The sequence below is a fragment of the Heloderma suspectum genome, chromosome 2 (genome assembly GCF_057233095.1).
Source record: "Heloderma suspectum isolate Gila_16-S chromosome 2, 16-S_ref, whole genome shotgun sequence".
Taxonomy (NCBI): Eukaryota; Metazoa; Chordata; class Lepidosauria; order Squamata; family Helodermatidae; genus Heloderma; species Heloderma suspectum.
This window is the reverse complement of record NC_139459.1, coordinates 139901503-139927548: the sequence shown is the minus strand read 5'-3', so window position 1 is coordinate 139927548 and position 26046 is coordinate 139901503. Positions and strand designations below refer to the sequence as shown.

Here is a 26046-nt window from a genome sequence, read left to right as displayed (position 1 = left end):
CCTCTGGAGCTGATTGAACCTGCTAAATTTCAGACAGTTAGGTCCTGTGGCTTTTGTGCTATTCAGGTAAAATTTGCTTTTTTCAAGAAAATCTGTCAAAGCAAAGAGCTGTAAGTTTTCTGTGCTTCCACGTAAGTGCATGGAATTTGGGGACCTGGCAGCCCTTATTAAGCTGACTGAACCTGCCAAAGTTCAGACAGTTAGGCCCAGTGGCTTTTGTGCTAGCCATGCATAAAATTTCCTTTTCTCAAAGACTAAAACAAAAAGTAAAAACTGTCAAGCCACACAGGGGATTAGAGATCCTAATCAGAAGATGTTTAAGGTGACCATTGTTGTTGTTCAGTCGTTAAGTCGTGTCCGACTCTTCGTGACCCCATGGACCATAGCACGCCAGGCCTTCCTGTCCTCCGCTCTCTCCCGGAGTGTGCTCAAGTTCATATTCATTGCATCGGTGATGCTATCTAGCCATCTCAACCTCTGCCGTCCCCTTCTCCTTTTGCCTTCAATCTTTCCCAGCATCAGTGACTTTTCCAGTGACTTTTCTCTTCTCATTTGGTGGCCAAAATATTTGAGCTTCAGCTTCAGTATCTGTCCTTCCAATGAGCAGTCAGGGTTGATTTCCTTTAGGATGGACTGATTTGACCTCCTTGCAGTCCAGGGAACTTGTAAGAGTCTTCTCCAGCACCACAGTTCGAAAGCATCAATTCTTCAGCGCTCAGCCTTCCTTATAGTCCAGCTCTCACAGCCATACGTTACTACTGGGAAAACCATAGCTTTGATTATGCGGACCTTTGTCAGCAAGGTGATGTCTCTGCTTCTTACTATGCTGTCTAGGTTTGCCATAGCTTTCCTCCCAAGGAGCAAGCGACTTTTAATTTCATGGCTACAGTCACCGTCTGCCGTGATCTTGGAACCCAAGAAAATAAAATCTGTCACTGCTTCCATTTCTTCCCCTTCTATATGCCAGGAAGTGATGGGGCCAGATGCCATGATCTATGTTTTTTTAATGTTGAGTTTCAAACCAGCTTTTGCACTCTCCTCTTTCACCCTCAACAAGAGGCTCTTTAGATACTCTTCGCTTCCTGCCATTAGGGTGGTATCGTCTGCGTATCTGAGGTTGTTGATAATTTTCCCGGCAATCTTAATTCCGACCTGTGATTCATCCAACCCGGCGTTTCTCATGATGTACTCTGCATATAAGTTAAATAAGCAGGGCGATAATATGCAGCCTTGTTGTACGCCTTTCCCAATTTTGAACCAATTGGTTGTTCCATGTCTGGTTCTTACTGTTGCTTCCTGTCCCTCGTACAGGTTTCTCAGGAGACAGAAAAGGTAGTCTGGTACTCCCATCTCTTTCAGAATTTGCCACAGTTTGTTGTGATCCACACAATCAAAGGCTTTAGCGTAGTCAATGAAGCAGAAAGAGACGTTTTTCTGGAATTCTCTTGCTTTCTCCATGATCCAGTGAATGTTGGCGATTTGATCTCTAGTTCCTCTGCCTCTTCGGAACCCAGCTTGTACTTCCGGTAGTTCTCGGTTCACATACTGCTGAAGCCTAGCTTGTAGGATTTTGAGCATAACCTTGCTGGCATGTGAAATGAGCGCAATTGTACAGTAGTTAGAACACTCTTTGGCATTGCCCTTCTTTGGAATTGGAATGTAAAGTGACCTTTTCCAGTCTTGTGGCCACTGTTGAGTGTTCCAAATTTGTTGGCATATTGAGTGCAGCACTTCAACAGCATCATCTTTTAGGATTTTAAATAGCTCAGCTGGAATACTATCATCTCTGCTAGCTTTGTTGTTAGGAATGCTTCCTAAGGCTCACTTGACTTCACTCTCGAGGATGTCCGGCTCAAGTTCAGTGACCGCACTATCATGGCTATCAGGGACATTCAGATCTTTCCTGTATAGTTCTTCTGTGTATTCTTTCCACCTCTTCTTAATCTCATCTGCTTCTGTTAGGTCCCTGCCTTCTTTGTCCTTTATCATGCCTGTCTTCGCACAAAATGTTCCCTTGAGATCTCTGATTTTCTTGAAGAGATCTCTAGTCTTTCCCATTCTATTGTTTTCCTTGATTTCTTTGCACTGTTCATTTAAGAAGGCCTTCTTGTCTCTCCTTGCTATTCTCTGGAACTCTGCATTCAGTTGGAAATATTGTCCCCTTTCTCCTTTGCTTTTCGCTTCCCTTCTTTCCTCAGCTACTTGTAAAGCCTCCTCAGACAGCCACTTTGCTTTCTTGCATTTCTTTTTCTTTGGGATGGATTGAGTTGCTGCCTCCTGAACAGTGTTACGGACCTCCATCCATAGTTCCTCAGGCACTCTGTCTATCAGGTCTAATCCCTTAAATCTATTTGTCACCTCCACTGTATATTCATAAGGGATATGATTTAGGTCATACCTGAATGGTTTAGTGGTTTTCCCTATGTTCTTCAATTTAAGCCAAAATTTTGCAAGAAGCAGCTCACGATCTGAGCCGCAGTCAGCTCCAGGTCTTGTTTTTACTGACATAATCCGTCTGATTTCGATATTGACCATCTGTTGATGTCCATGTGTAGAGTCTCCTCTTGCGCTGTTGGAAAAGAGTGTTTGCTATGAGCTGCGTGTTCTCTTGACAGAACTCGATTAGCCTTTGTCCTGCTTCATTTTGTACACCACGGCCATGCTTGCCTGTTATCCCGGTGATTTCTTGACTTCCTACTTTAGCATTCCAATCCCCTATGATGAAAAGGACATCTTTTTTTGGTGTTAGTTCTAGAAGGTGTTATAGGTCTTCATAGAACCGATCAACCTCAGCTTCTTCGGCCTCAGTGGTTGGGGCATAGACTTGAATTACTGTGATGTTGAATGGTTTGCCTTGGATTCGTACTGAGATCATTTTGTCGTTTTTGAGATTGTACCTCAGTACTGCTTTTCCCACTCTTTTATTGACTATGAGTGCTACTCCATTTCTTCTAAGGGATTCTTGCCCACAGTAGTAGATATGATGGTCACCTGAATTAAATTCGCCCATGCTTGTCCATTTTAGTTCGCTGATTCCCAAGATGTCGATGTTCAATCTTGCCATCTCATGTTTGACCGCCTCCAGCTTACCTTGATTCATTGATCTTACATTCCAGGTTCCTAAACAATATTGTCCTTTACAGCATTGGATTTTCTTTTCACCACCAGACACATCCACAGCTGAGTGTCCTTTTGGCTTTGGCCCAGCCGCTTCACTCTTTCTGGCGCTACTTGGAAATTCCCTCTGCTCTTCCCCAGTAGTATATTGGACACCTTCCGACCAGAGAGGCTCATCTTCCGGCGTCATCTCTTTTAGCCTTGTGATACGTTCCATGGGGTTTTCTTGGCAAGAATACTGGAGTGGGTTGCCATTTCCTTCTCCAGTGGACCACATTTTGTCAGAACTCTCCACCATGACCTGTCCGTCTTGGGTGGCCCTGCACAGCATAACCTCTGGCTTCACTGAGTTACGCAAGCCCCTTCGCCACAACAAGGCAGTGATCCATGAAGGGGAAGGTGACCATTAGGAAGTCACTATCCCTAATCTCCATTGTAACTTTTTTTGAAGTGCAAATAGTACTTTCCTTTTGTCTCTCCTGAATCTGCCACTATTCAGTTTCACTGGATGACTTGACACTCCTCATTGAGGGAAGAAAAAAGTTAAACATCTGTTTGGCTACAATACACATTACCTTGGGAAAAGCCACACTGAACTCAGCTTATTTATTGCACTGCTCCACTTTCACTACTCCATATAATTTTATAAACCTCCCTCCTTATTTGCCTTTCTTCTAAATTAAATAGCCCAAACATTGAAGCCTTTCCTTATAGAGGAGTGATTGCACGCCCTCTCAATCACCCTATTGTGATTGGAGACTGCTGAGTTAAAAGTTCAGCACTATTGGCAGCTAGATGTCACTTGCCAAGGCTTGGTTCCCCCCTCCCAACTCCTCCTCTCCCCTTCCCTAATCTTAAGGAAATTGTAACATTTCCCAGACGGGCTGTCTGGGCTTCAGAATCTTCCGAAGGGATCTGAAGTGACTCAGACCAATCTGACCTGCTTTGGACTAATCCGGACCTGCTTCACATCCAGACTGCTTTGGTCTGAATCACCCTGCCTCAGTTCGGAATTTGGATCTGGATCCAAAGCAGTGCACAGCCCTGCTTAATACAAGCCTGCTTCTTCCCTCTGAGCTCAGTAGACTTGCTGTTACCTTAGGACTCACTCCCTTGGCAAACCAATAGGGACTCTAGTGTGAATGCACCAGCCTTTTAAACTAGAGGGGAGACTGCCTCCTTTCCTTCCACAGTCTGCTCATTGTTTTTTCTCTCTCCCCCTACTTTTCAGCTCTTACATGCCCACTGTTGGGAGCTTGCTTGCAATGAAATTTTGAAGAGGGAGAATGAAGGGAAGAAAGAGCTTCATCTGAAATACTGGTATTTCACACAGCATCTGATTTTACTGCCTTGAACTGGAACCTTTGGCTTCTGTAGAAGTTTAGTAGCTTCAGTACAGCAAAGGATCCAGTCCGCCTCCACAAACTTCTTTCTCCCCCTCTACTTTAATTTCTCCTAAATAGCTGTAGACTCAAATTATTCCAAAAGGAAGGTTAGGACTATGTGGCGTCACGATCGAGGAACTGCTGGGGCTTTTAAATAGGTTCTCCAGTTTTTAAAAAGCTAGAGAAAGCCCTCAGCCACCTCACCTTATAAAGTTAATTTAAGTACATGCAATCCTTACAAACCCTCCACAGCCTCCTAAATTCCTCTGAAGTACTACCTCTCTGAAAGGAGCCAGTTGGTTTAGGGAATTCTCTCCCTCCCCCCCCCCCGCATTTCCAGTGAGCATTCTTCTTTTCCCCTTCCCTTCCCTTCCCTTCCCTTCCCTTCCCTTCCCTTCCCTTCCCTTCCCTTCCCTTCTTTGTTCCACCCAGAGCATATCTTGGGGAATTCTTAAAGAGAATTCTCTTCTGTGGGCAGGAGAAGTTCTGAACTGCATTTGACTTTTTACAAACAGACAAGAGGATTTGTTTTCCCCTCCTCCTCACTCAAGTCTTTGAGAAAATTGGGTTCACATGGTTGCAGAGAAACAACGCTGCTGCCAGTCAGGGTCAACAGTACTGGGCTAGATGGACCCAGGATCTGACTCAGTATAAGGCAGCTTCGTGTGTTCCTATGAACAGAAAGCTTTAATAAAAAAAACAGGAGGTTTTGGTTTATTTTTCAAATGGAGGGGAGATAAATACTGCTTATTTATATAATCCTATTTATGCCTACTCAGAAGCCCCATTATGTTTAACGAGGTTTACCATCAGGAAAGTGTACTTAGGATTCTAGCATGTTACTTTTGCAGAGAGGTTTGCACCCTGACGTTCTGCACGTTTACTCAGAAATAAGTCCTGAGATGTGAGCATGGTAGTGCAGGCTGAATACAGTGCCTACCCAATTCTGTCTAATGAATTGACTACCCTTTCAGCTCCAGCGGTGAGGGAAAAGCACTTAGTGCATGCTCAGAGTTTCTCCGTAACTGAGCCCTAGTTTTGAAAACAGACTCATTGGCTGAGTCCTGGTGAAGTCTTGGCACAAATTAAGTTACGGGGAGAAAGATACAATGAGAGCTTGTGCATAACAAGGAAGAGGTAGAGGAGAGTTGCACAAAACAAAGCATCTGTTTTTATGAAGAGTTGCTGGAGGATGGTAGGATGAGGAGGGATGGTTGCATGGAGGGGAATAGAATTGGTAGGGCGAGAATGCAAGTGCTCAGTGGTGAAAGAAGAACATTCTGCACATGCTCAGAAGCAATCTCTATCTAAGAACATAAGAAGACCCATGCTGCATCAGACCAAGCTCCATCTAGTCCAGCATTCTGTTCACACAGTGGCCAACGAGATGCCCATTGAAAACCCACAAGCAGGACATGAGTGCAATAGCACCTTCCCGCCTATGTTCCCCTGCTGCTGACATTGGTGAAATGTAAATAAACTCTAGTCATTCTAAATTTGCATGCATGTATATCCTTCAGAAACTTTGCAGGTTTCTTGCCTGGGGGACACCTCTAATGATCTGTGCATTTTCATACAAATTTACCCCAAAACCATTGCCCGGGGGGGGGGGGGGTGATGCAAAGGAAAAGCAAGTCCCTCCCTCCCCCAAATCGGAAAACTCCCCTTCCACATGAACTACTGCACCTATCCTTCTGAAACTTTGCTGGTTTCTTACTTAGGGACACCTCTAGGCTGTCTGAAATTTTCAGAACAGTGGTCCACAAGGAACATAGGGAGATAAGTATGTCCTCTTTTGGAGACCTCAAAATGTCAAGGCAACCTTTGCACAAAACCCCCTGTGGCTATCATTCTGAAATTTGGCAGACATGATCTCTTCTGATGGGGCAATGAATCTTGAATTGTTTATCCAGTTCTTCCAAAGAATAAAATGTTATTGGCAGTTCCCTTTAAAAGAAAAGCAAAATATAAACCGTGCACCTATTTTTCTGACATTGGGCAGGTGTAATCCCCTTCTAGGGGGTGACTATGCCTGAAGTTATCATCCAGTTCTGACCAAGAGAAAATAATTTTTTTTCTAATTTCCCATGGTAGTCAACAGGAAGCATAAAGACTCATCTTTCCAAACTTTGACTCAAGTTTGGTGCCGAGCTGAAGTGGACCGACTACAAATTGGCCTGAGCAGAAGTGGGATGTTTTCCAAAACGCTGAATTGGGGTCTGAGTTGAAGTGGGGGTGGGGTGTGTGTCAGTGCACATGTCTTATGTGTGTATGTAATCTATACACACACACACCTCTCTCTCTCTCTCTCTCTCTCTTTATATGTTTATTTTTATTTATATTTAAAAAGCTATTTTTAGACTTGGACATATGCATATTTGTGTTATGGGCCTGTGCCTCCGATTTTAAGAACCTAGCAATGCCCTTGATATTATGAGTAACTATTTATTCTGCCTGGCCTGAATTCATCAGGGACAGGTGAGTGCTGGAGATACAAAGAAGCACTGGGTGGTGTCAGGCATAGGAAGGAGGAGGAAGGTGTCAGTATTACAACCTTCATAAGGTGCTTGATCCCCTGATATACTGGTGTACGTGGATCTTAGGAACTGTTGCAGAAGCGGAGGAGTAGAAGCTGCCCTCCTCTTAAATGTCTTTGTATAAACTCTTTATTTTGAAGGTCTGTTCAGAATGACCTGAGTAGCCTCTTCTCCCCCCCCCCCGCCCCCTAGCTTAATGGCTCTTAAACTTAAAAGGGTCTGCTTCTAGAGTGTAAGCGAATAAGAACTACACGCCCTCAAAGGAGCTGACTATCTGCGTTTCTACTGAAGTTACTGTTCTGAGCATACCTTCTTTGAGGGTGAGTTATTCTGCTGCTGCTCTGCTTTTGGAGTGATTGGAATGATCCTCTTGCACCTGATGCAGCTGAATTGCCTGCCCCCACTGGAAGCTGATTGGACAGAAGATGAGGCTAGAGCAGTGGATCATGCAGAGATGCAGGGACACCCTCCTCTATGGGAGTGGGTTCTTTGGGTTCACAGGGCCTGTCATTAGTTTATCATGGCACACTAACAGTTTGCTTGCTGTGTTCCCACATGCAGTTGGGGAATTAGAGCTTTGGAGGCTGTCAAAGTGAGTAAACAACCTGATTCAGTTGCTGCCACAGTGCAATAGGGCAGAGTAAGGGTGGAACCTAGATGTGGCAAATTTTCACTCTGGCAAATTCAGCTAATTTGTTGCTGTAGAATGCAGGGTGCTGTGGAAATTCCATAAGATTGCAGTGTAACTCAAGCCTCACACACACATATTTGCACTTTCTTCTGTTTTGGAAAATGTATAATGTTTTTTCATCCCTGTTTATAGATGCCTATCTCCTATTATTTAGGCCTTCCTAATTTCAGGAAAAGTCTTCAGAACTGATTGTTTGATGCAGGTAAACTCTATGTCCACTCCATCAAATTTCCTGGCATGCAGGATAGGACACAATGTAGAATTCTTTTTATTGGATCCTCAGAAGTAATCAAATAAACCATTCTTAGCCTAGAACTGTTTTGAGTTGTGATATGGGTGATGAATACGGGCATTAACCAGTTATTGACATCTTTTACTTTGAATTTTCTCATTCTCACATCCTGTTATCAAAGTCAAGAAGGTGAGGAGAAAGAGAAGGCAAGACTAATGCAGTATACTGGAGCAACATAAGATCATGTGCTGGATCATGCCAGATTTCTATCTAATCAAGCATCCTAGTCTTACAGTGGCCAACCAGATCACCATGGGAAGCCCAAAAGCAGGACATGAGGGAAATAGCCCTCTCCCGCCGTTCTGCAGTGCTTGGTATATACCTGGAGGTGGTGTATAGCCATCATGAGTAGTAGCCATTGATAGCCTTATCCTCCATGATAGAGAAACCTGTCTCTCCCCACCAACCCCCATCCCCGAAGCTTCTTGTGTGGTCTTAGTCTGAGAGAGAGTGACCCCCCCTAATTTACTTCATAGGGTTGTTAGGATAAAGTGACAGAACCCTGTGTACACTGCCTGGAGTTCCTTGAAGGAAAAGCAGGATACAAAATGTAATGGGGAGAGGAGAAGCAGAAGAATTTAAAACCACTTGCAAACGGAAAGATGGGGGGAAATGATAATAAATTCTTAGCAATGTGTAAAAAACATGGTGTCAAGAGTGGAATATCAGTGTCTGTCTTACACATACGCATCTGCCCGATGGTCCATGTAAACTGAATTGCACCGTCGAACGTGCCCCAGAATCCTCTGCAATATGCAACAATAACTTTGCAGATAATGTGATGTAGCAACTATCCCTTATAGGTAAAAAGATGGAAAGCCACAATTTAGTATGCTTTGTATTTAATGGATTTTTACGCTGCCTTTCAGTAAAAATCTCCAGGGCAGTTTTACAGATTTTCGTATTTCTTCATTAGTAGAAAAGCATTTTTTTTTTTGTATGTATGTATGTATGTATGTATGTATATTTGTTTTCAGAAAATTTCTACCTCTTTGGTAGACTGTTTGGATATTTGGTTTGTTCTTACTGAAGTTTATTATAATTCTTTTTTTTCTTTTGTCTTTTTTTTCTTGCCCTTCTTTTGCTATCCTCCCTTTTTTTCCTTTTCTTAGAATATTGTAATGTTGGAAACTGAAGATTCTGATTATATTGTTGGTAGTGCTTATTTTATTTATAAAAATAAAATAAAAATAGGTTAAAAAAATCTTACCTTACCTTTTGGCACCCACGATAGCTTCCAGATTAAAACAAAGAAATACAATAAAAGAGTAAAAAAATAGAAAGAAATATAATGCAACAGTCACATAATTAAAGCAGCAAGATAGGGACATAAAACAACATCATTAGTTTATGTGCCACAGAAGGAGATTAAAATCTCAAAATGAGTTAGAGGCATGGTGAAATAAGTCTTTGCTGTTCTCCTAACCCCCAGAAGTGAAGGGGCCAACCAAACTCAGGAGGGAGTTCCACAGTCTGGATATCACTATCAACAAGGGTTGCTGTCGTGTTCCCACCAGCTGCACTTCCAAAACTCAGAACTCAGAGCAACACATATACTTATGCTACATGGGTTGCATGCTCCCAAGTACACCAATCTAATACATTCAGAACCCGTTTTTCACTCTGTGGCCCTGCAGATGTTGGTGGACTGCAGCTCCATCATCCTTCACCATTGGCTATGCTGGCTAGGGCTGATGGGAGCTACAGTCCAACAACATAGAATCATAGAATACAATCATAGAGTTGGAAGGGATCATTTAGGCCCTCAAGTCCAACCCCCTGCTCAGTACAGGAATCCAGTTTAAAACATCCCTGACACATGACTGTCCAGTCTCCGCTTGAACACCTCCAGTGACAGAGAGCCCACCATTTAGGCAGTTGGTTCTGTTGTCTGAGTGCTCTGACTGTTAGGATGTTTTTCCTGATGTTCAACTAAAATCTGCCTTTCTGTAACTTAAGCCCATTGTTTTTTGTCCCACAGTCTTGGGTGATAGAGAACAGGTTGCAGCCATCTTCTGTGAGACAACCCTTTAGGTACTAGGAAAGTGCTATCATATCCCCCTTCAGTCTTCTCAAGGCTAAACATACCCAGTTTTTTCGGTCTTGTATGACTTAGTTTCTAGCCCCCTAATCATCTTTGTTGCTCTCTGTGAACTCATTCCAGTTGATCTGAACCTTTCTTAAAATGTGGTGTCTGGAACTGGACACAGTACTGAAGGTGTAGAAGGCCACATGTTCCCCATCCGTGCTATATGGGGCTGCTGGTTTGAACTGGAGTTCTGCCTAATGCAGTAAATCCCTGGAAACCTTATTTGACTGGCACTGTATTGTCAGTCTTGGGAACTTGCTTGTAGTACAAATGAATGGAAGCTGGAGTTGAAGTCTGAGAAGGGTGTTGGGCAAGTAGGGTGAGAATGGGAACTGGCAAAGCAGAATGGGAACTGGAGGTGGGAAAGCCATTGACTTTCTGCAGTTTGCTGGCCACAATGATGGGTTTGTTGGCTGTGATCATTAACAAGATGCCCAGGGCTCGTTTAGACCTTCTCTGGGATGCTTATGTAAGTCTCCTAGCTAATCAGTAGGCCAACCTGAGAGTAACCAGGAGAAAAAGTTGGGAGAAGTTCAACACTTATTAGGTCTTCTAGGCCAGTAGTTTTTAAAGTCTCTCTTCAGGGCACCTTTTCCACATTAATCTGTCTGCTAATGAACCACTGCATATCTGTTATGGAACCCTTTCGCACTGCAGAATGTTCTGGAGAATGTTCTAGGTTGTACACTCAGTTCATGTCAGGTAGCGTCCATGCCTGTTGGGCCTCACAGTTGCTCAGCAGCCATCTTGTCAAGTATGAGTGGTGTATGGCTTTTGACTTGTTTCTCCTTCCCAGTGACAACTGAGGATACAGATTTATTGTCCATTGACAAAAGGTGGTGATTGTGAGGTGGCTTACAAGAGTGCAGTTGCTGTGGCAGGTGATCCCAGATACAGGATTGGGATGGAATCCAAATAGGGACAGGCTTCAGAACATTATTAATCAGAACACCATTTTGGGAGGGCATTTCTCTCCCCACTCCCCATTCCCAAACATATGTGATTATGTTTTGGGAGCACGTGGATCACTGGTTATTATGGCATAACCCCAGCAAGTACTCTTCAAGTTACACTGTGGTTGTGTGGGTTTCTTTTGCAATGTCACCTTTAATGCAGCAAAGAGCATGCTTTTGAGCTTTCCTGTGGATCTTTACCTTCCACCGCTCCCCTGATGAAACTTGAAATGTGGTTTGTTTTCAGCTATGTTTACTCACCCCAGAATCTGTATTTGATCTTTTATCAGAATCCTTTCTCTGGCTCGCTTTCCCACTCTGAATTATTGCAGTAGACTGCTTTGCATTTCTTGCCTACCCTGACACCTGGTTCCTGTTGGAGAACAACCTTGTTGTAGATCTTGGATTTCACGCCCTCCTTCAGGGCAGAGTTTTACCCGCCTTTTATGATTGTGCATGTTGAGGAGATGGTGGAACGGATCGGAGGGGCCAGTTTAGTGTGGCTTTGGAGAAGGTTCTCTTGCGTTTTGCCGTTTTGTCTTCTGCACTTGCTGTGTTTATAACCATGAACTCTCCTTATTCTTCTTTTGCAGATGAGCTCACAGTGCCTGCACTTTACCCCAGTAGCCCTGAAGTGTGGGCGCCGTACCCTCTCTACCCAGCGGAGTTAGCACCTGCTCTACCTCCGCCTGCTTTCACCTACCCTGCTTCACTGCATGCCCAGGTAATTTGTACCAATCAGTCACACCTTCACCCACGTTACCACCTGATCCTCTCCAGTGCGCACCGTGCGACTAACACTGGTCTGGCTAACAGGCACACCAGGGAGAAAGTAATGATCACACCTCGATCAAGCTGACACGTCCTCCTGGGACTACTGGGGACAAGCTTGGGAAAAATGACAGCACCCCACTGCCTGATAGAATCCTGAACACCTTTCTCTTCCTGAGTAATTTCACTTCCACTCAGTTGAGGCAGTTAGAAATATCTGCTGGGCCTTTGTACACATATATACCCCTTTGTATATATGGACTGTGCTTCCCGGGCTTGCTGTTGCCATGTTTTTTCTTTGAAGTTCCGAGGCTATATTGCCCTGAAGTGGAGAAGGGCAAGGTGTGTGAGAGTGTGCTTGTGTACAAATGTGTACCTGAAGCCAGTGAGGAGAGAGGTAGGGAAAACCACCTCCTATAGAAGGGCAAATACAAGGCCTTCTAGGAGGTGATTCATGGAGGGAGCTCTGTGTCACGAGAGCTTGGTTCACATACGTTCTAAGCTAGGCACATTCTATGCCCCAAATGTTTTGGACCTGTGGGCACATTTGGGAATTTGAGAAACTGCTGTGGGCACCGCCACAAAATGCCTAATCAGTGGATTACCGTTTTGGCATCTACCTGTCACGTCTATGTGTCTTATTCAGCAAAAACTTTTGTGTCTATTGGACACCGCAATGTCTCTTTAATAAGGGATTGTCTAATTTGGCTAATTGCTGGCGGTGCAATACAGCTAATGCTTCTTTTAAACTTAGGTTTTAGCAATGCCCAGTAGTTGCTTCTTTTTGGGAGGAGGTTGTTACACAGATACATTTTGTACTAGAACAGTGTTTAATATTCACTGATTTACATGCTCTCTTAAATTATTTACCTGCTTCACAGAAATTAACAAATGGTCAGCGTAAATTGATTCTCTGCACCTTTTCGACAGCTAAAAGACTGATATTACAACACTGGAAGGATAAACACTCTCCTCCTATATTGCAATGGATTGAGGACTTTACAACGCTTTCAGTATTTGAACCGGTGGCATATAGACCTCACCTTCAAATGAATACTTATGTGGATATTTGGTCCACTTATGTTGAAGCCTAAGTGTAATTATTAGAAAGTTGTATGCATTTCATATGTATTCATTGATCTGGATATATACAAATCCATGTCCATATTTTTTTTTAAATGGGATTCAAAAATATATATATATATTATAAAAAGTTTTATGGATGCCCATGGGCACCATGTTGGGGACTCTTATTCTAAGCTGTAATGAGGGGGATACAGATGGACATTTAATAAGTGAAAATGTACATTTCCTGTGCCAGTTCCCTGTATCACTCTCAGTTCCCAGTGAGTCAATAAAGGTCCTGAATGGCTGCTTGGAGGTGGTGATGGGCTGCATGAGAACTAATGAACTGAAACTTAATCCAGGCAATACAGAGATGTTGGCCTGGGGAGGGGAGTTCAGCCTGTTCCTAGATTAGGTTCACTCTCCTGCTGAATGAGCAGGTTTGTAGTCTGTGAATACTCCCTTTGATTCTGCTTTTGCTACTTGATTCTCAGATGGTGGCAGCAGTGAGTTTCATCTTCCAGCTCCGTGGGCCTTAGTTGTGTTCTTTTCTGGGGAATAGAGATCTGGCCGCCATGAGATATGCCATGGGGTAACGGTTAGGTTTGAATACTGCAGTGTGCTCTATGTGGGGCTGCCTCTTGATAAATGTCTGGTCTAGAATGCTGCGCATAAGCTCCTGCCCAGCATACACAGAAGGGGAAGGTGTTATGCCTATTAAGAGGTCTGTTTCAGGGCCCATTTCAGAGTGCTGGTGCTGACCTTTGAAGCCCTGAAGAGCCTGGGTCCAGGTTATTTGAACGTTTGCAGAGCAAGGCCTCAGCTGCATATATTAGAACGTGAGTGGGAGACATAGAGATTTGCAAGTGAGGTCTTACTCTGTGACCCTTGCTGCTGAAGGCGTGGAGCAGGGAGGGGTGCAGAACCTCTTTCACCTTGAGGGCCACATTGCATTTCGGAGAAGCTCCCAGGGGCTGCATTCCAGTGGGGGGGGGCAAAAGGGGCAGGGCTAAAATACCCAAAGTACCAGCGGATTGTAGCTCAAAGCCCTTACTGCCAGTGACTAAGCCTTAGAGTGGTGTTTCAACCTTTGGAATAGGGGAAAACTGCACAAAATCCAGGAAACCACCAAATGGTAGGTGGCAAGATGAAGGGGGCCTGGCCCTCTGGGAAACTCTGGAAGGCCAGATTTGGCCCCTGAGTCTGAGATTCTGCACCCCATGGACAATGACAGTGAGTTTTAGAGTTTCACGGGGGCGGGGGCTGCCTGGCTGATACTCTTCCAGCTTTCAGAAGACTTGTTAAGACCTTCCTATTTAGGTATTTTGGGTCAGTGAAGCAGAAGAATAATTGGCTTTTATTGTTCCTGCAGATTTGATGTAATTGGTTGGTTTTAGAGATGCTGTGTGGTGTTTATTGCAGTGATTATTTAATTATAAGCCACTTCAAGATCCTGATAGGGCTGGTTAAGCAGAGTATAATTTTTTTAATAAACCACCCTGCCAAGTGGCAAGATTTTTATTGGATGGCTGCACAGAAGGGCTGTTCACATGTAACGACAGACCATGCGCTGTTGGGGAGGAGCAGGAGAGAGTGGGTGTGCTGCAGGCCATTTCCGATTTTACTCAGCAATCCATGATCAGCTCCTTCCTAGGTTGTTGAGTGTGACATCTGAACCCAGCAGTTAACCCAACAACAAACCACAGACGTCACAGTCAACAACCTACAAAGGAATGTTCACTCTGTCCCTCTTGTGCATGAAAACCCATGGGCTATTTAAACCATAGGTTGTTACTATGTGTGAACCAGGTCAGAATAAGAAATCTAGGAAGCAGGAGTGGAACCTCCTTGCCATTTGATAAGCTAATCTGTTGTGACACACTGTTGACATTTTGCATGGGCACTTTGGTAAATTCCAGCTAACTATATCCGTCCATTGAGGAGCAGTTCATATACTCTGGGTTGGTGGTTTTTTTTGCAAATGTGGGAACCATTTGCAAAAAAAATGGGAAAAATTAATATATGATGCATCACCACAAGAATTAGACATATTATAGAGGCAGTAGATGGGTCAGTTGGAAGTTATCTGTAAACACTATTGAGGAGTTTGGGTGTTTTTTCCTGCAATCCAGTAGTTTTAAATACTAATAACAGGATGTTAGGTCAATTTACTGGAAAATGAGAAAAGCTGAACACCGGGATAGTTTCCAGAGGAGACTGGGGATGTGGGCAGCTCTTCATATAGAAATCAAATCCTGTTCTAAAAGAGAGAGCTAACTTAGAGTAAATATCACATCCTGTATATCCAGATTATGTAACTGTCATGTTTCTTCTGGCCTCGAGAAATATGATCCAGTCCTAGTGTTTACAGTCTGAGAATTCTGTCTTCTGTATCAGCTGGATTCATGGGCCCTAATATTTTATGACCAGGAGGGCCATAATCTGAAAGCTTGATCTCCTTCTGTACAGGGCAAGCATGCGAATATCAACTGGTGCTTCAGAGTAATTCAGGATAGACTTCCTCTGTAAGGTCCATCATCAGTGAGCAGACTAAAAGCATCCAACGCTATAGCATGGCTGAAGCTAAGTGGCTGGGGTGGGGATGGGGGGCTTGTAAGCTGCTCTGACCTTTCTAAAGGAAGTATGTAATAACATAAAAGCCAGGAATAGAATTGCCAAGCAAACCTATTCCAGTGCACAGCATTATTGACTGACTGCACCATCAATGTGCATGGTGCTTTACAGAGCAGAAGAGGACAGGTCCTTACCCAGAAACTCATCTGACACAAGGAAACAACAGAGGGAAGGGAGGGAAATAGAGGCAGGGGGTAAATAGGAAGAATGTGCATCATTACACCTACTTAGGCTTAGTTACGGTAGGGCATGGGGAATAGGGGGTTATGTCAAAGGCTTCATAGGAAAGGTAGGTTTTCAGGAGAGATTTGAAGGAGGAAAACATGCAGGTGTTCTGGGAGGCAGTTGCAAGCAGCAAGGGCAGAAGGCAGAAAGGGTGGAGTCCTTTTTGAGGGAGCAGGAGACCTGAGGATGGTGGAGCTGGAGAAAAAGGGGTCACAGGTAGCAATCTGTTGGGGGGTGGGGAAAGAGCAGAGAGATAAGTAGAGGCAGTTGGGAGCAGCAGGTACTTTATCTCGATGCCTGCCCTATGAGTACATGGCTGCGTGTGATCTTCGTTCAGGCGCTGGCTCTTACTGGCAGCAGTTAAGTGTGTGCTGTTGTATCTCCCATGCTTTGGAGGCGTCAGCAAAAACGATTTAAGAAGTGACCAAGGGGGAGCTTCGCATGCAAAAGGTCCCAGTTCAGTTTTTAGGATACAAGTATCTCAGGAAACAGTAGGACTTCAGTTTCATAGGCGTGTATATTTTTATCCCTTTCAGGCTCAGGCTATGTTGTGGGCCTCCTCTGCAGTTGATGAAGCAGATTGCTTCCCAGTGAGTCGAAGTTCAGCCTCGGTTCTAGGACAGTCAACCTCTTTTTATTTTATATTATATTGTATTTCATTTCATTTCTATACTGCCCAGTAGTGAAAGCTCTCTGGGCAGTTCACAAAACTGACAGAACATAATATAAAAAAACCTTTGACACACAACATTTAAAATAATTTAAACAGCTAAAAACAGTTTCAATGAGATATCAGGATCTGATAAAACAACTGACATTAAAATCCCATCATGAAATCCCAAATTCTTAACCAGGTTTTGTTTTTATAGTGGAACTGGTTGATCCAGGTGTCTGTTTCTAACACACGCAAAGCAGCCTGCTGTGGCTTAAATTCTACTTTCCTTGTCCATAAGGTAAAAAGTGATTCAAGGTTGGTTGTGACTTTGTTGCCACCATCTGGCTTTCTGTCCCTTGCACGGTGCCACCCATACTGCCCTTGCTAGTCCCCTGCTGTGCTGGTGAAGGCTGGTGTTGTCCCTGTGTGGCTTTTGGATGTCAGGTTTGATGAATCAGTGCACCTGACAGCTCAGAGCTGTCCTTTCTGGAGGAATGGTGGTCCTGGGCCAGGGCTTATAGGTAAGGGCTTAGTTTCGAAGGCCAATCCTTTGCTTTTAGGTGCACGAAGCTGTAGTTAACCAGTTGTGTGGTGTGTTTTATTTCCTACAACAATAGTTAAATGTTGCTGAAATTAACACCACTATTTTGGTTTGCTTGTCCTATAAGTTACCTTGTGGGAGGCAGAATGCTCTTAATGTTATTATAACTGAAATAGTTTTTAATAGTATATTTTAATGCTGTGTTTTTAATATTGTTATATATAAACTGCTTAGGGATTTTATTACATTAAGTGGTATGTAAGTATTCATAATAAATAAGTAAAGTAAATAAATGTCCCTTCCCTAAGTGCTTCCCACTCTGAAAGCTGATTCTCTCCTCTTGGTTCTGTTAATCATCTTTTCATTTTTTTTAGTTGCTTGCATAGCTGAAAAGGCAAACCGCTTGCCTCTTCAGCATTGGCTATTTCCATCGTGGCCTTAGGGACCACCTAGAAGTGAATCGTGAGTTGTCTGGCGCACAATTTTAAGAACCACCAACCTATAGCATACAAACTGTATTCTTTGCAAATACCTTGGATATGTCAGTTTCCATCCCGTTTAAGTTGAATGGGCTGCAAGTGGCAACATATGGCAAGGCTCTAAACCATCACTTTCGGGATAATATCAATGGCCATGGCCGTTTTGGGGGGCAGAATGATAGGTATTCACCTTTGACCTTTTCTGGTGAGGCAGTGGTAATGGAACATATAAAGCTGAACAGGAAGAATGATGCATGATTCCTGGAGGATGAGTCTATCAATGGCTACTAGTCAACATAGCTATATATTACCTCCAGAATCAGGAGCAGTAGTATGCCTCTGGATATTGGTTGCGGAGGAAGACGAGCAAGAAAGTCCTTTAATTGTTCCCATGTCCTACTTGTGTGTTCCCCATTGTGTGAACAGATGCTGGACTAGATAGGCCTTTGGTCTGATCCAGCATGGCTCTTCTTATGTTCCTGAGCGAATGCAACTTTGCCAAGCCATGGCCTTCCCCCTCTTAAAAGAAATAAAAGTTACTGCCTGGAAACTTGGGGGAAATAAATGAGAATGTGAACCAGAGCTTGAGGAAAACAGTTTCTGACAGGGAGGAAAAGGAAAATTAGCTTCAAATGGAACACTATCTTTTATTCACGACTTGCAGCAGGATGGACTGTGAGTGCAAGGATGAAAATAATCCCCCAAAGCTCCACACCTCTCTGGCAAAGTGGGAGGCAAGAATGCGAAGTAATGTATGTTCTGTCACAAGCAGTTTTTCTGCTCACTGAACCTTGCTGCCTGGGACTCCTAATGGCCCCTGAGAGCTGGCATACCCTAGTTAAAAATTAACAAACAAAGGGGGAAAAGTAATTAAATATGGATGGCAGTAATCGCTGAGGAGTACGTCTGGCCTGAACTGCTACACGCTCGAGCACTCCCGCGCAGCTCAGTACATCGTGCAAGTTTAGAAGAATTCTGTGGCGAGCTTCCCTGGAAGCCTTGCTGGTTAGGCTCTTTGGGGAGGGGCAGATGTGTTGCTGCTGCTGCTGCTAGTAAGGATGGCCGCATGCAGGATGGCCCAGGCTTTCATACAGCCCAGTGAGACACCTGTGGCACAGAACTGAGGAGTAATGGGATGCTGGTTGGGCATCATGGAGGCCAATGAGGAATTTAAAAGGCAGCTCCTTCTTTGCATCATCCTTACACAAGACAAGGGCTCTCCATGACATATTGCAGAACCCCTATTGATTTTATTTGTGTTTCTATAGCTATTCTTAGAAGCCATTGTGGAGTGGGGTGTTTTTGTTTTTTTGTTTTTAATTGGAGATTGTCTTGCTTGCAATCTCCCCATTGCAAAATTCTCCCCATTGCAAAAGGCTTTCTTGCCTTTTTCCTCTTTATTTTGTTCTTCCTTCCTGAAATATTCAGTTTTTAAATAACTCTCTCTTCTCAAGCCCACCACTTTTCTGTCAATTACTTTTTTTTACTCTTCCTCTCCTTCCTTTCTTCCTTAAACAAACTTATGCCTCAGCTGCTGAGCTATTCTAAGCAGAGGAACCTAACTCATCAAGGTCATACCTTGCAGTTTCTAAGGTCTCTAAACATTCAGCTAATGAGGAGTATGGGGTTTTTTTTAGTACTTCTGATTTCCACAGGTCAGGCATATTAGAGTACTTGGACTATGATTCTCTCCCATCCCAGGTCTACTTGGGTGACAAGAAGTCCAGCTGGCTGGTTTCCTGCTGATGCTGAGCATGTGAAGGTGGGATTTCCTGGCGGGGAGCACTTTTCACATCCTGAGTAGACCACAGGTTTAGCACCCCACACATTTTCCCCATTCATTTTTGTAGCTAATGGCAACATGCAAGCTACATCTTATTCTTACCCCCTAGGAGTGATCAGGTCAGGATTGTAGCTTTCCAAGTTAGGTTTCCATGTAAACATTAGCTGCTGGACTGATAACATGTCAAGTAGAAGATGTATTTAACAGTTTGTGTTTGTCTTGGTGCTCAAGAGCAAGTCTGGAGTGTGAAACAGAATCTGCACTAAGGGCCAAATCAGAAATATGCCAGAAGATAATTTGTATTATGTAGTTGGCTGGAAGGAATAAAATGACAGATGGTGCAGTTCCACTTAAGAATTCTTCACAGAGCTCAAACCACAGTAATATCATTCCAGGCACATCATACATTGGGGATGCTCATGCCCAACCCTACTATTCTATGATTCTTCCATTGATTTGGTTTTTTTCTGTTTTAAGCTCCACTTTGTCTTCTGTAATGTCCATTCCTTAAAGGCCATAACACCAGTCGTTACCTGCCTTGTCTCTAAAGGCAGAGGAGGGCCCCTGAGGACGACCTTAGTCACTAGTGACTGAGAAGGAAAGACCCACCAAACTCTTCAGTAGAAATTCTCTGTCTGAGGAAGAGCTTTTTGACGGATTGTGTGTGCAGGAGAGTTTGGTCTGTTAAACCACTTCAGTTGTCCATGGCTCCAAGTTTCATTCAGATAATGGCATCCACATGGAACAGTAGTTTATGCCAGGAGGAAGAAAGTACAGCGTAGGCCAACATTCCCCAACCTGGTGCCCCCCAGATGTGTTGGACTACAGCTTCCATCATCCCCAGCCAGCATGGGCAAAGTTTTACAGCTTGAAAAATTTTCTGCTTTGTCCTAATCCCTCTCATCTATGCCAGGCTGTCTAAATCCAGATCCAGTTACCAAAAACTGGGGATAGGCAATGGTTGTTAAGTGCTGAAAATGATTTGAGCAAAGCATTATTTCACATGGTGTTTACACACATCTTTTCATCTCAATGTTGCCTCTGATCAAACAGAATTTGATGGGCCTAACAGTCCTTCTCTTACGGATCCTTACCATCATGTGGCGTAATACGCCACTGCTATTCCCATTTTACAGTTAGGGACTGATGCTGGTTATGACATCCCTTGAGTCAGCCAATAAGTCATAGCTAGGTTAAGGTTTGAATTGAGGTCCAACATGATATCCAGTGGACCTTGCTGAGGGCTTGGATGCTGTCCCTTTTAACTACTTTTGTGTGAGAGCCTTTGGTGCACCACAGTTCTTATCCCAACTGCTACTATCGTGGTAGCCCATTTACACTACAGCCTTGACAGGCAGGTGCACAAAGAATGTTGTAAGTACTGTAAAAGTATTGTACTAAAAGGTCCTGTTATGGGGAAATTTACCTGAATGGAATTGCAGTAAGTCCTCTACTTGTTGTCTGGCCTCCACCTCCTGTGCTAATACATATATGCTAAATAGGTTTGTGTGGATAAAATGCATAATCAACCCATGCTGTTTAAGCTCATTACATGTTTTTAGGGCTTCATCAAAGGCAGTTTTGGCAGAGCTGTAGCGAAGCTCCCATTCAAGAGCATTGGGCTGCAGTAGTGGTTGATAGGGCAGGCCATGTGTCACTAATCCCAGCGCTGGAAACGTCCAGCTTAAATGTGTGTTGTGTGTGTTGTCTTCTAGTACCAAACTTGATGAAGAGGAACTTTCTGTTATGAAGGTTTTGAGTTTTGAGCACAACAGCTCTGTGTTGGCTGTGCTGATCCTTCTAGTATGCCTGGATTAGGAGCAGTTGGCATCCTGGACTTGTGGGTTGCCAATGACTATCATTCTCATTCAGAGTGCCAGTAACCTAAAAAATACTTACATGTGGTCTCCGCCATAGAAACTACTGACGAGGCAAAGGGGACAGCTAATTCTTACAGTAAGATAGGGCTTTAATTGGTGGAATAATGGATTAAGTCTTGACTGATGAATTGATGAGGGCCAGGTTTTTTTGGTTTGTCTGCAGGTTAAAAGTGACAATTGTGTGTGTTTTATAAAGTATTTTGGATTGCTCTGTTATTGTAAGAATGGGGAAAATACTGTCTTTCATTTTTACAGATGTTGATAGCTGCTATATTGTCTTGCACTTCCCTTAATATCTCAAACACACCTATATTGAAGTTTGTTTCAATTTATTTGATTGATTAATCTGTTAAAAGGCAGATTATTAATATTTTGACTGGTTGATAGCCCTAGAAATTGAGTTGGGGTTAGTCCATAGCGAACCAGGTTTAGTCCTGCCATGAGTGGGCAGTTGAAGCAAATGGAGATATGTCTGAGACTCCAGAAAACTTTGAGGGTACAATCCAGCAAAAGTTAGTGATGACTAATTCTCACTGAAAACAATACAATGGGACTTAGTTGTGACTAACGTGTGCTGGATTGTGACTCGAATCTTTTGGATTTATAGAGGATTATGAAGGTATGAGGCAGGTAGGCTCAGGGTAGGTGTCACTTGGGGAACTTAAATAACTTGGGCGAACTGTACTAACATGAAACGAAAGTTGCTATCCAGCCCACTATTCTCAGTGGCATAGGTTTATAGTACATACTTCGTATACAGAAGCTCTCCGTTTTGATCTTTCACTTCTTCAGTTAAAAGAATCTTGGGGCCAAACTCCATGTGACATGGGAAATCCATGATTTGTCTCCCTATGTCTGGTGGAAGAGATTGAATTGGATTGTTGGTTATTCCAACCCTTCCTGTGCCATTTCACTGATTTAAACTCTCTAACTCTCTCTCTCTCTCTCTCTCTCTCTCTCACACACACACACACACACACACACACACTTGCTGTTAGCTGCAGTGGAGGGAAAAAAGTCAGGTATGTTGTATTATACAGTGAGTGCATAACCTCATTCCAGGCTAAGTACAAGGTAGGCCATTATGACAGTTTTAAAACATGAAGCATACCTGTGCTGTGACCCACATAAATTAGTCAGTGGCATTGCTTCTGTTGATTTCAGTGGGTTAAAGTAAAGTTGCAATCTAAAATGGGCTATCCTGGAGAATGATCATTTCAAGAAATCATCTTAACAAAATGTGCCATGATCTTAATAGTTTAACATTTTAATTTTACTATAACATGTTTGTATTCCCCTGCCTGTGGGGAGTGAGCTTTCTAGTATACTATGTGCTTTAAAAATAAATAAATTATGTGGCAGTGTTAATTAGAGCAAAGTAGTGTGCATTAGGGCAAAACACATATGCTGATGGGATTTGAGTTGGTGGGGACAAACCAGAAAAAAGATCTTGGTGTCATTGTGGATAACACAATGGCAATTCCTGGGTTGTTTAATCCAGTAATTGCCATGGCTGAACAGAAGCAAGTGAACGTGCTGCCTCCTGCGTGCTCAACACTTCTGCTTTCAATTAACAACCCAGTAACACGTCTGAACTCGGAACTCAGGGTAGTTTAGGGGTTAAACAACCCAAGGTTAACCCAACAATTGCCCATGGTTTGGTATGCTGGTTGGGGGATTATGGGATTTGTAGTCCAACATACCTGGTGGGCATGAGGTTGGGGAAGGCTGGACTATGCTATTTCTATGTTCTCCGTGGACAAGTTCTCATTTGACCCAGTCCTCCTCTGCAGTGATGCCCCCTCTTTCTCTCCTCCATTGCCCAGGCCGACAGCAGGCAGTGCCAGCACTACTTCTTTTGTTATGGCCTGATGGACTCAGGGGCACAAACCTGTGAGCAAGGAGTAGGTGTCTCATGTTTATGTTTCTTCTATGTGTTTCTGCAGTGAAACTGAGTGGGAAAGGGTCAGCCAATGACTTAGGACGCTCAGTTTCTGTTCTGTATACCCTTTAAGACTTTGTACCCCTTAAGTGTGAATAAGACAAGCGAGTGTTTGAAAACATTTGTATTGTGCAGGCACATGCACCAGAGAACCAGGGCTTGCCACGGTTCTCTGTTGAATCTACACTCAGTGGCAAATGCTGATCTGTTGAAGGGCGTTGTGTGGAACAGTTTTTAGGAATTACAGAAGCTATTTGGGTTCTGTATAATCTCTTGGTCAGAGATTTGGGGGATAGCTGTACACCAAAGTAAAGAAACCTCTTCTTTTTCTTCAGTTAATTTGTAGGCCTGGAGTTTTTCCCTTAGGGAATTAAGTCTGTGGCTGTTTTTCTAAACTTGTCCTGGTGTGCTGAACAGCAAAGCGGTGTAGTCACTGCCATTTCAAGGATGGGTTTTTAAATGATTTTGTTTTTCTGGTCACCCATTGCATCTTTCTGCTGGCCTCTGGCTGCTCTGCTTGTCTGTTCCTTTTGAGGGCTTATCAGAAGTGATGTCTGCAGAAATAAATAAGGAAGGTGTGTGCGTGTGTGTAGGTCACGGTGGTACGGCATTGTGCTCTTTCTGTGGAGTGTGGTTGCCAGAGGAAGAAAGGGGTGGGGTGGGGTTGGGCCAGTATAGAAGGGCTACCATGTTCAGAATCTGTTGTTCAGAACTCTTTCCCTAGTTATATTTGCCTGGCACCATCATTACTGCCTTTTAGGCCCCACGTGGCTCATCGTCTTCACCAGAGCTTTTAATGGTGCTCAAGTTCTTTGTTATGCTTTACTTCTTATCTGTCTGTGGGGGATAGGACTGCTTCATCGGCTTGGCTGTTTTCCTGGAGTTTTAAAATTAGTTGGGTTGGTTTTTGTCAGTTTTGTAAGCTGTCCAGGACGCTTTTTAAGTGGAAAGGCAGGATAGAAACATCTTCAGTGTTCTTTTACCATTCATTATTATATTTATATAGGACCCATAGCTTTTAGAAATTAACCATCTATATAAGCGTGTTTGAAATTAGACACTTAACCACAGTGTGACTTTGAATCTAGTAATGGCTGCATTACTCCTTCAGAGCAAGAAGTGCTTACTTTCCCCTTAGCTAGAAAAGAAGGAGATGGAAGGGCATGGCCAGTGTAGTGTAGTGGTGAGAGTGACAGACTGGGAGTTGGGAGATCCGGGTTCTAGTCCCCACTTGGCCATGGAAGCTCACTGGGTGACTTTGGGCCAGTCACAGACTCTCAGCCCAACCTACCTCACAGGGTTGTTGTTGTGAGGAGGCAGATAATGTAAGCCGCCTTGGGTTCCTTGCAAGAGGAAACAAGGCGGGATATAAATGCAATCAATCAATCAATCAATCAATCAATGGCTGAGAGCTCCTTCCTGGGGTGAACTATCCAGTGATAGATTCTCTGGCCATTGTCATGGAGGTTTAAGATTATAGCGGTGTTTCTTGAACTTTTTGAACTGTGCCTCTTCTGAACTCGCTGCATGTTCGATTGTGCTTCTAACTGTTGAGTGTGCAAGGATCATGCAAAATTCTGTGGATCTCACTGCTGTGCATGAGGGATAATAAAAGAAGGTCTTAGAAGCAGTTCCTCCCTCCCGCCTTTCTTGCCTGGGCTCAGTCCCACTCATCTGAGCTCAAAACTGGACAGCTGCTCTATCCAAGTGGGAGGACTGGCCCTGTGGGGCTGGGAAAGAGATGACACAAGGAGGTAACGAGGCCTGCCTGGTGGCTTATAGGGCAGGAACTGAGTAACTCCTCTTTCCAGCTGCTGCTTGCAGTGTTTCTGTCTGGGGTCTTGTAGGTTTTGCTTCCTGCAAGGAAACCGCCCCCAACCCCCAACCCCCCACCTTTGCAGATTACTTTCTGACAGCAGCAGATCATTCCCAGAATCCCAGGACTTGTGACTCTTTTCCTCCCTCCACCCCTGCCAGACTTGGTGATCTTGCCCCATAGTTGAAAATCTTCTGTACAGTGTTGAAAGATGAGTCCAGCCTTCCCTGACCCCGTGCCCTCCGGATGTGTTGGACTACAACTCTCATAATCCCCACCCAGGGATGGTGGGAGTTGTAGTCCAATACATCGGGAGGGCAGCAGGTTGGCAAAGGCTGGTTTCGTGCTAATCTGATTGGATGTTTACCCATGTGTAACTGTTTTAGAGTGGTTGAAAAAAGTTATAGTTCCTGAAATTGACAAATCAAGTACAAGGGAAGAAGGATGCACTGATCCAGATGAACCTGTGAATGAATGGACTCGTGCACCCTTGTGCCTTGTGCACACCTCCTAGCTGGTGGGAAATTTTTGTTTGCATGGAAGAGAGAGACCTGTTTTCTAAGTTGCAGAAATTGGCATCCTTTGAAATTTAGCATTGCTGTATTCCACCACTGTACTAGAGTGACTTGGAGGCTTTGAGTTACCTTGGCTGTTTTCTCATTTTAATGCAACACTTTCATCTGTTTTGATGGAATGGTTGGTTTCAGTTGCAGGGAAATGTTTAAATTAAAAGTATGATTAGGGTTGGGATAAGCTGGGTATAGCATCTGAGGAATGAAATGGTTGGCCTAGATCAGGGATGGCTACAGTCTGTATTCTCAAGGGCTGCTCTTTTCTCCTGACAGTGACCCAGGAACCAGAAGTGTGTTTTGCTGCAAAGACTGACCTCTGTCTGGCTCCATAATAGAATTGGTGTTCCCATTTATAGCTGGGTTACTTATGTTACACTTTACTTTCGGATTTTGAATATAAAATGTGGAATTTTTTCCTACAATTTTTTTATTTTTTAATTTTGTGAGTGAAAACTATTTTGTACCATTATCTTGATTTTAAGAGTGTTAGGAAGTCTTCTGAAGCACTTTCCTAGGGCTGTGATCTTCACCTGTAAAATATCAGAGGGGCATCTGCTTGTGTGCACCCAGTGAACTCAGCTGGGGTGTGCAAATTGTATATGCAGGATTGCTCTTGGTG

General features: G+C 43.7%; 1 protein-coding gene across 3 annotated transcripts in view; it reads left to right on the top strand.

Annotated features, from left to right (window-relative positions):
• RBPMS (RNA binding protein, mRNA processing factor) overlaps positions 1-26046 on the top strand; it is a 145917-nt gene that overhangs the window by 104822 nt on the left and 15049 nt on the right. For 2 of the 3 annotated variants that reach the window (XR_014787869.1, XM_084835047.1), the window contains exon 6: positions 11658-11788. Coding sequence is in view for 2 of the 3 variants with exons in the window: in XM_084835047.1 (XP_084691173.1) it covers positions 11658-11788 (131 nt within the window). In the remaining variant the exon portion in view is untranslated. Of the gene's footprint in view, positions 1-11657; positions 11924-26046 lie in introns of those variants that run through there. The other variant, XM_084835046.1, reaches the window with a different exon arrangement.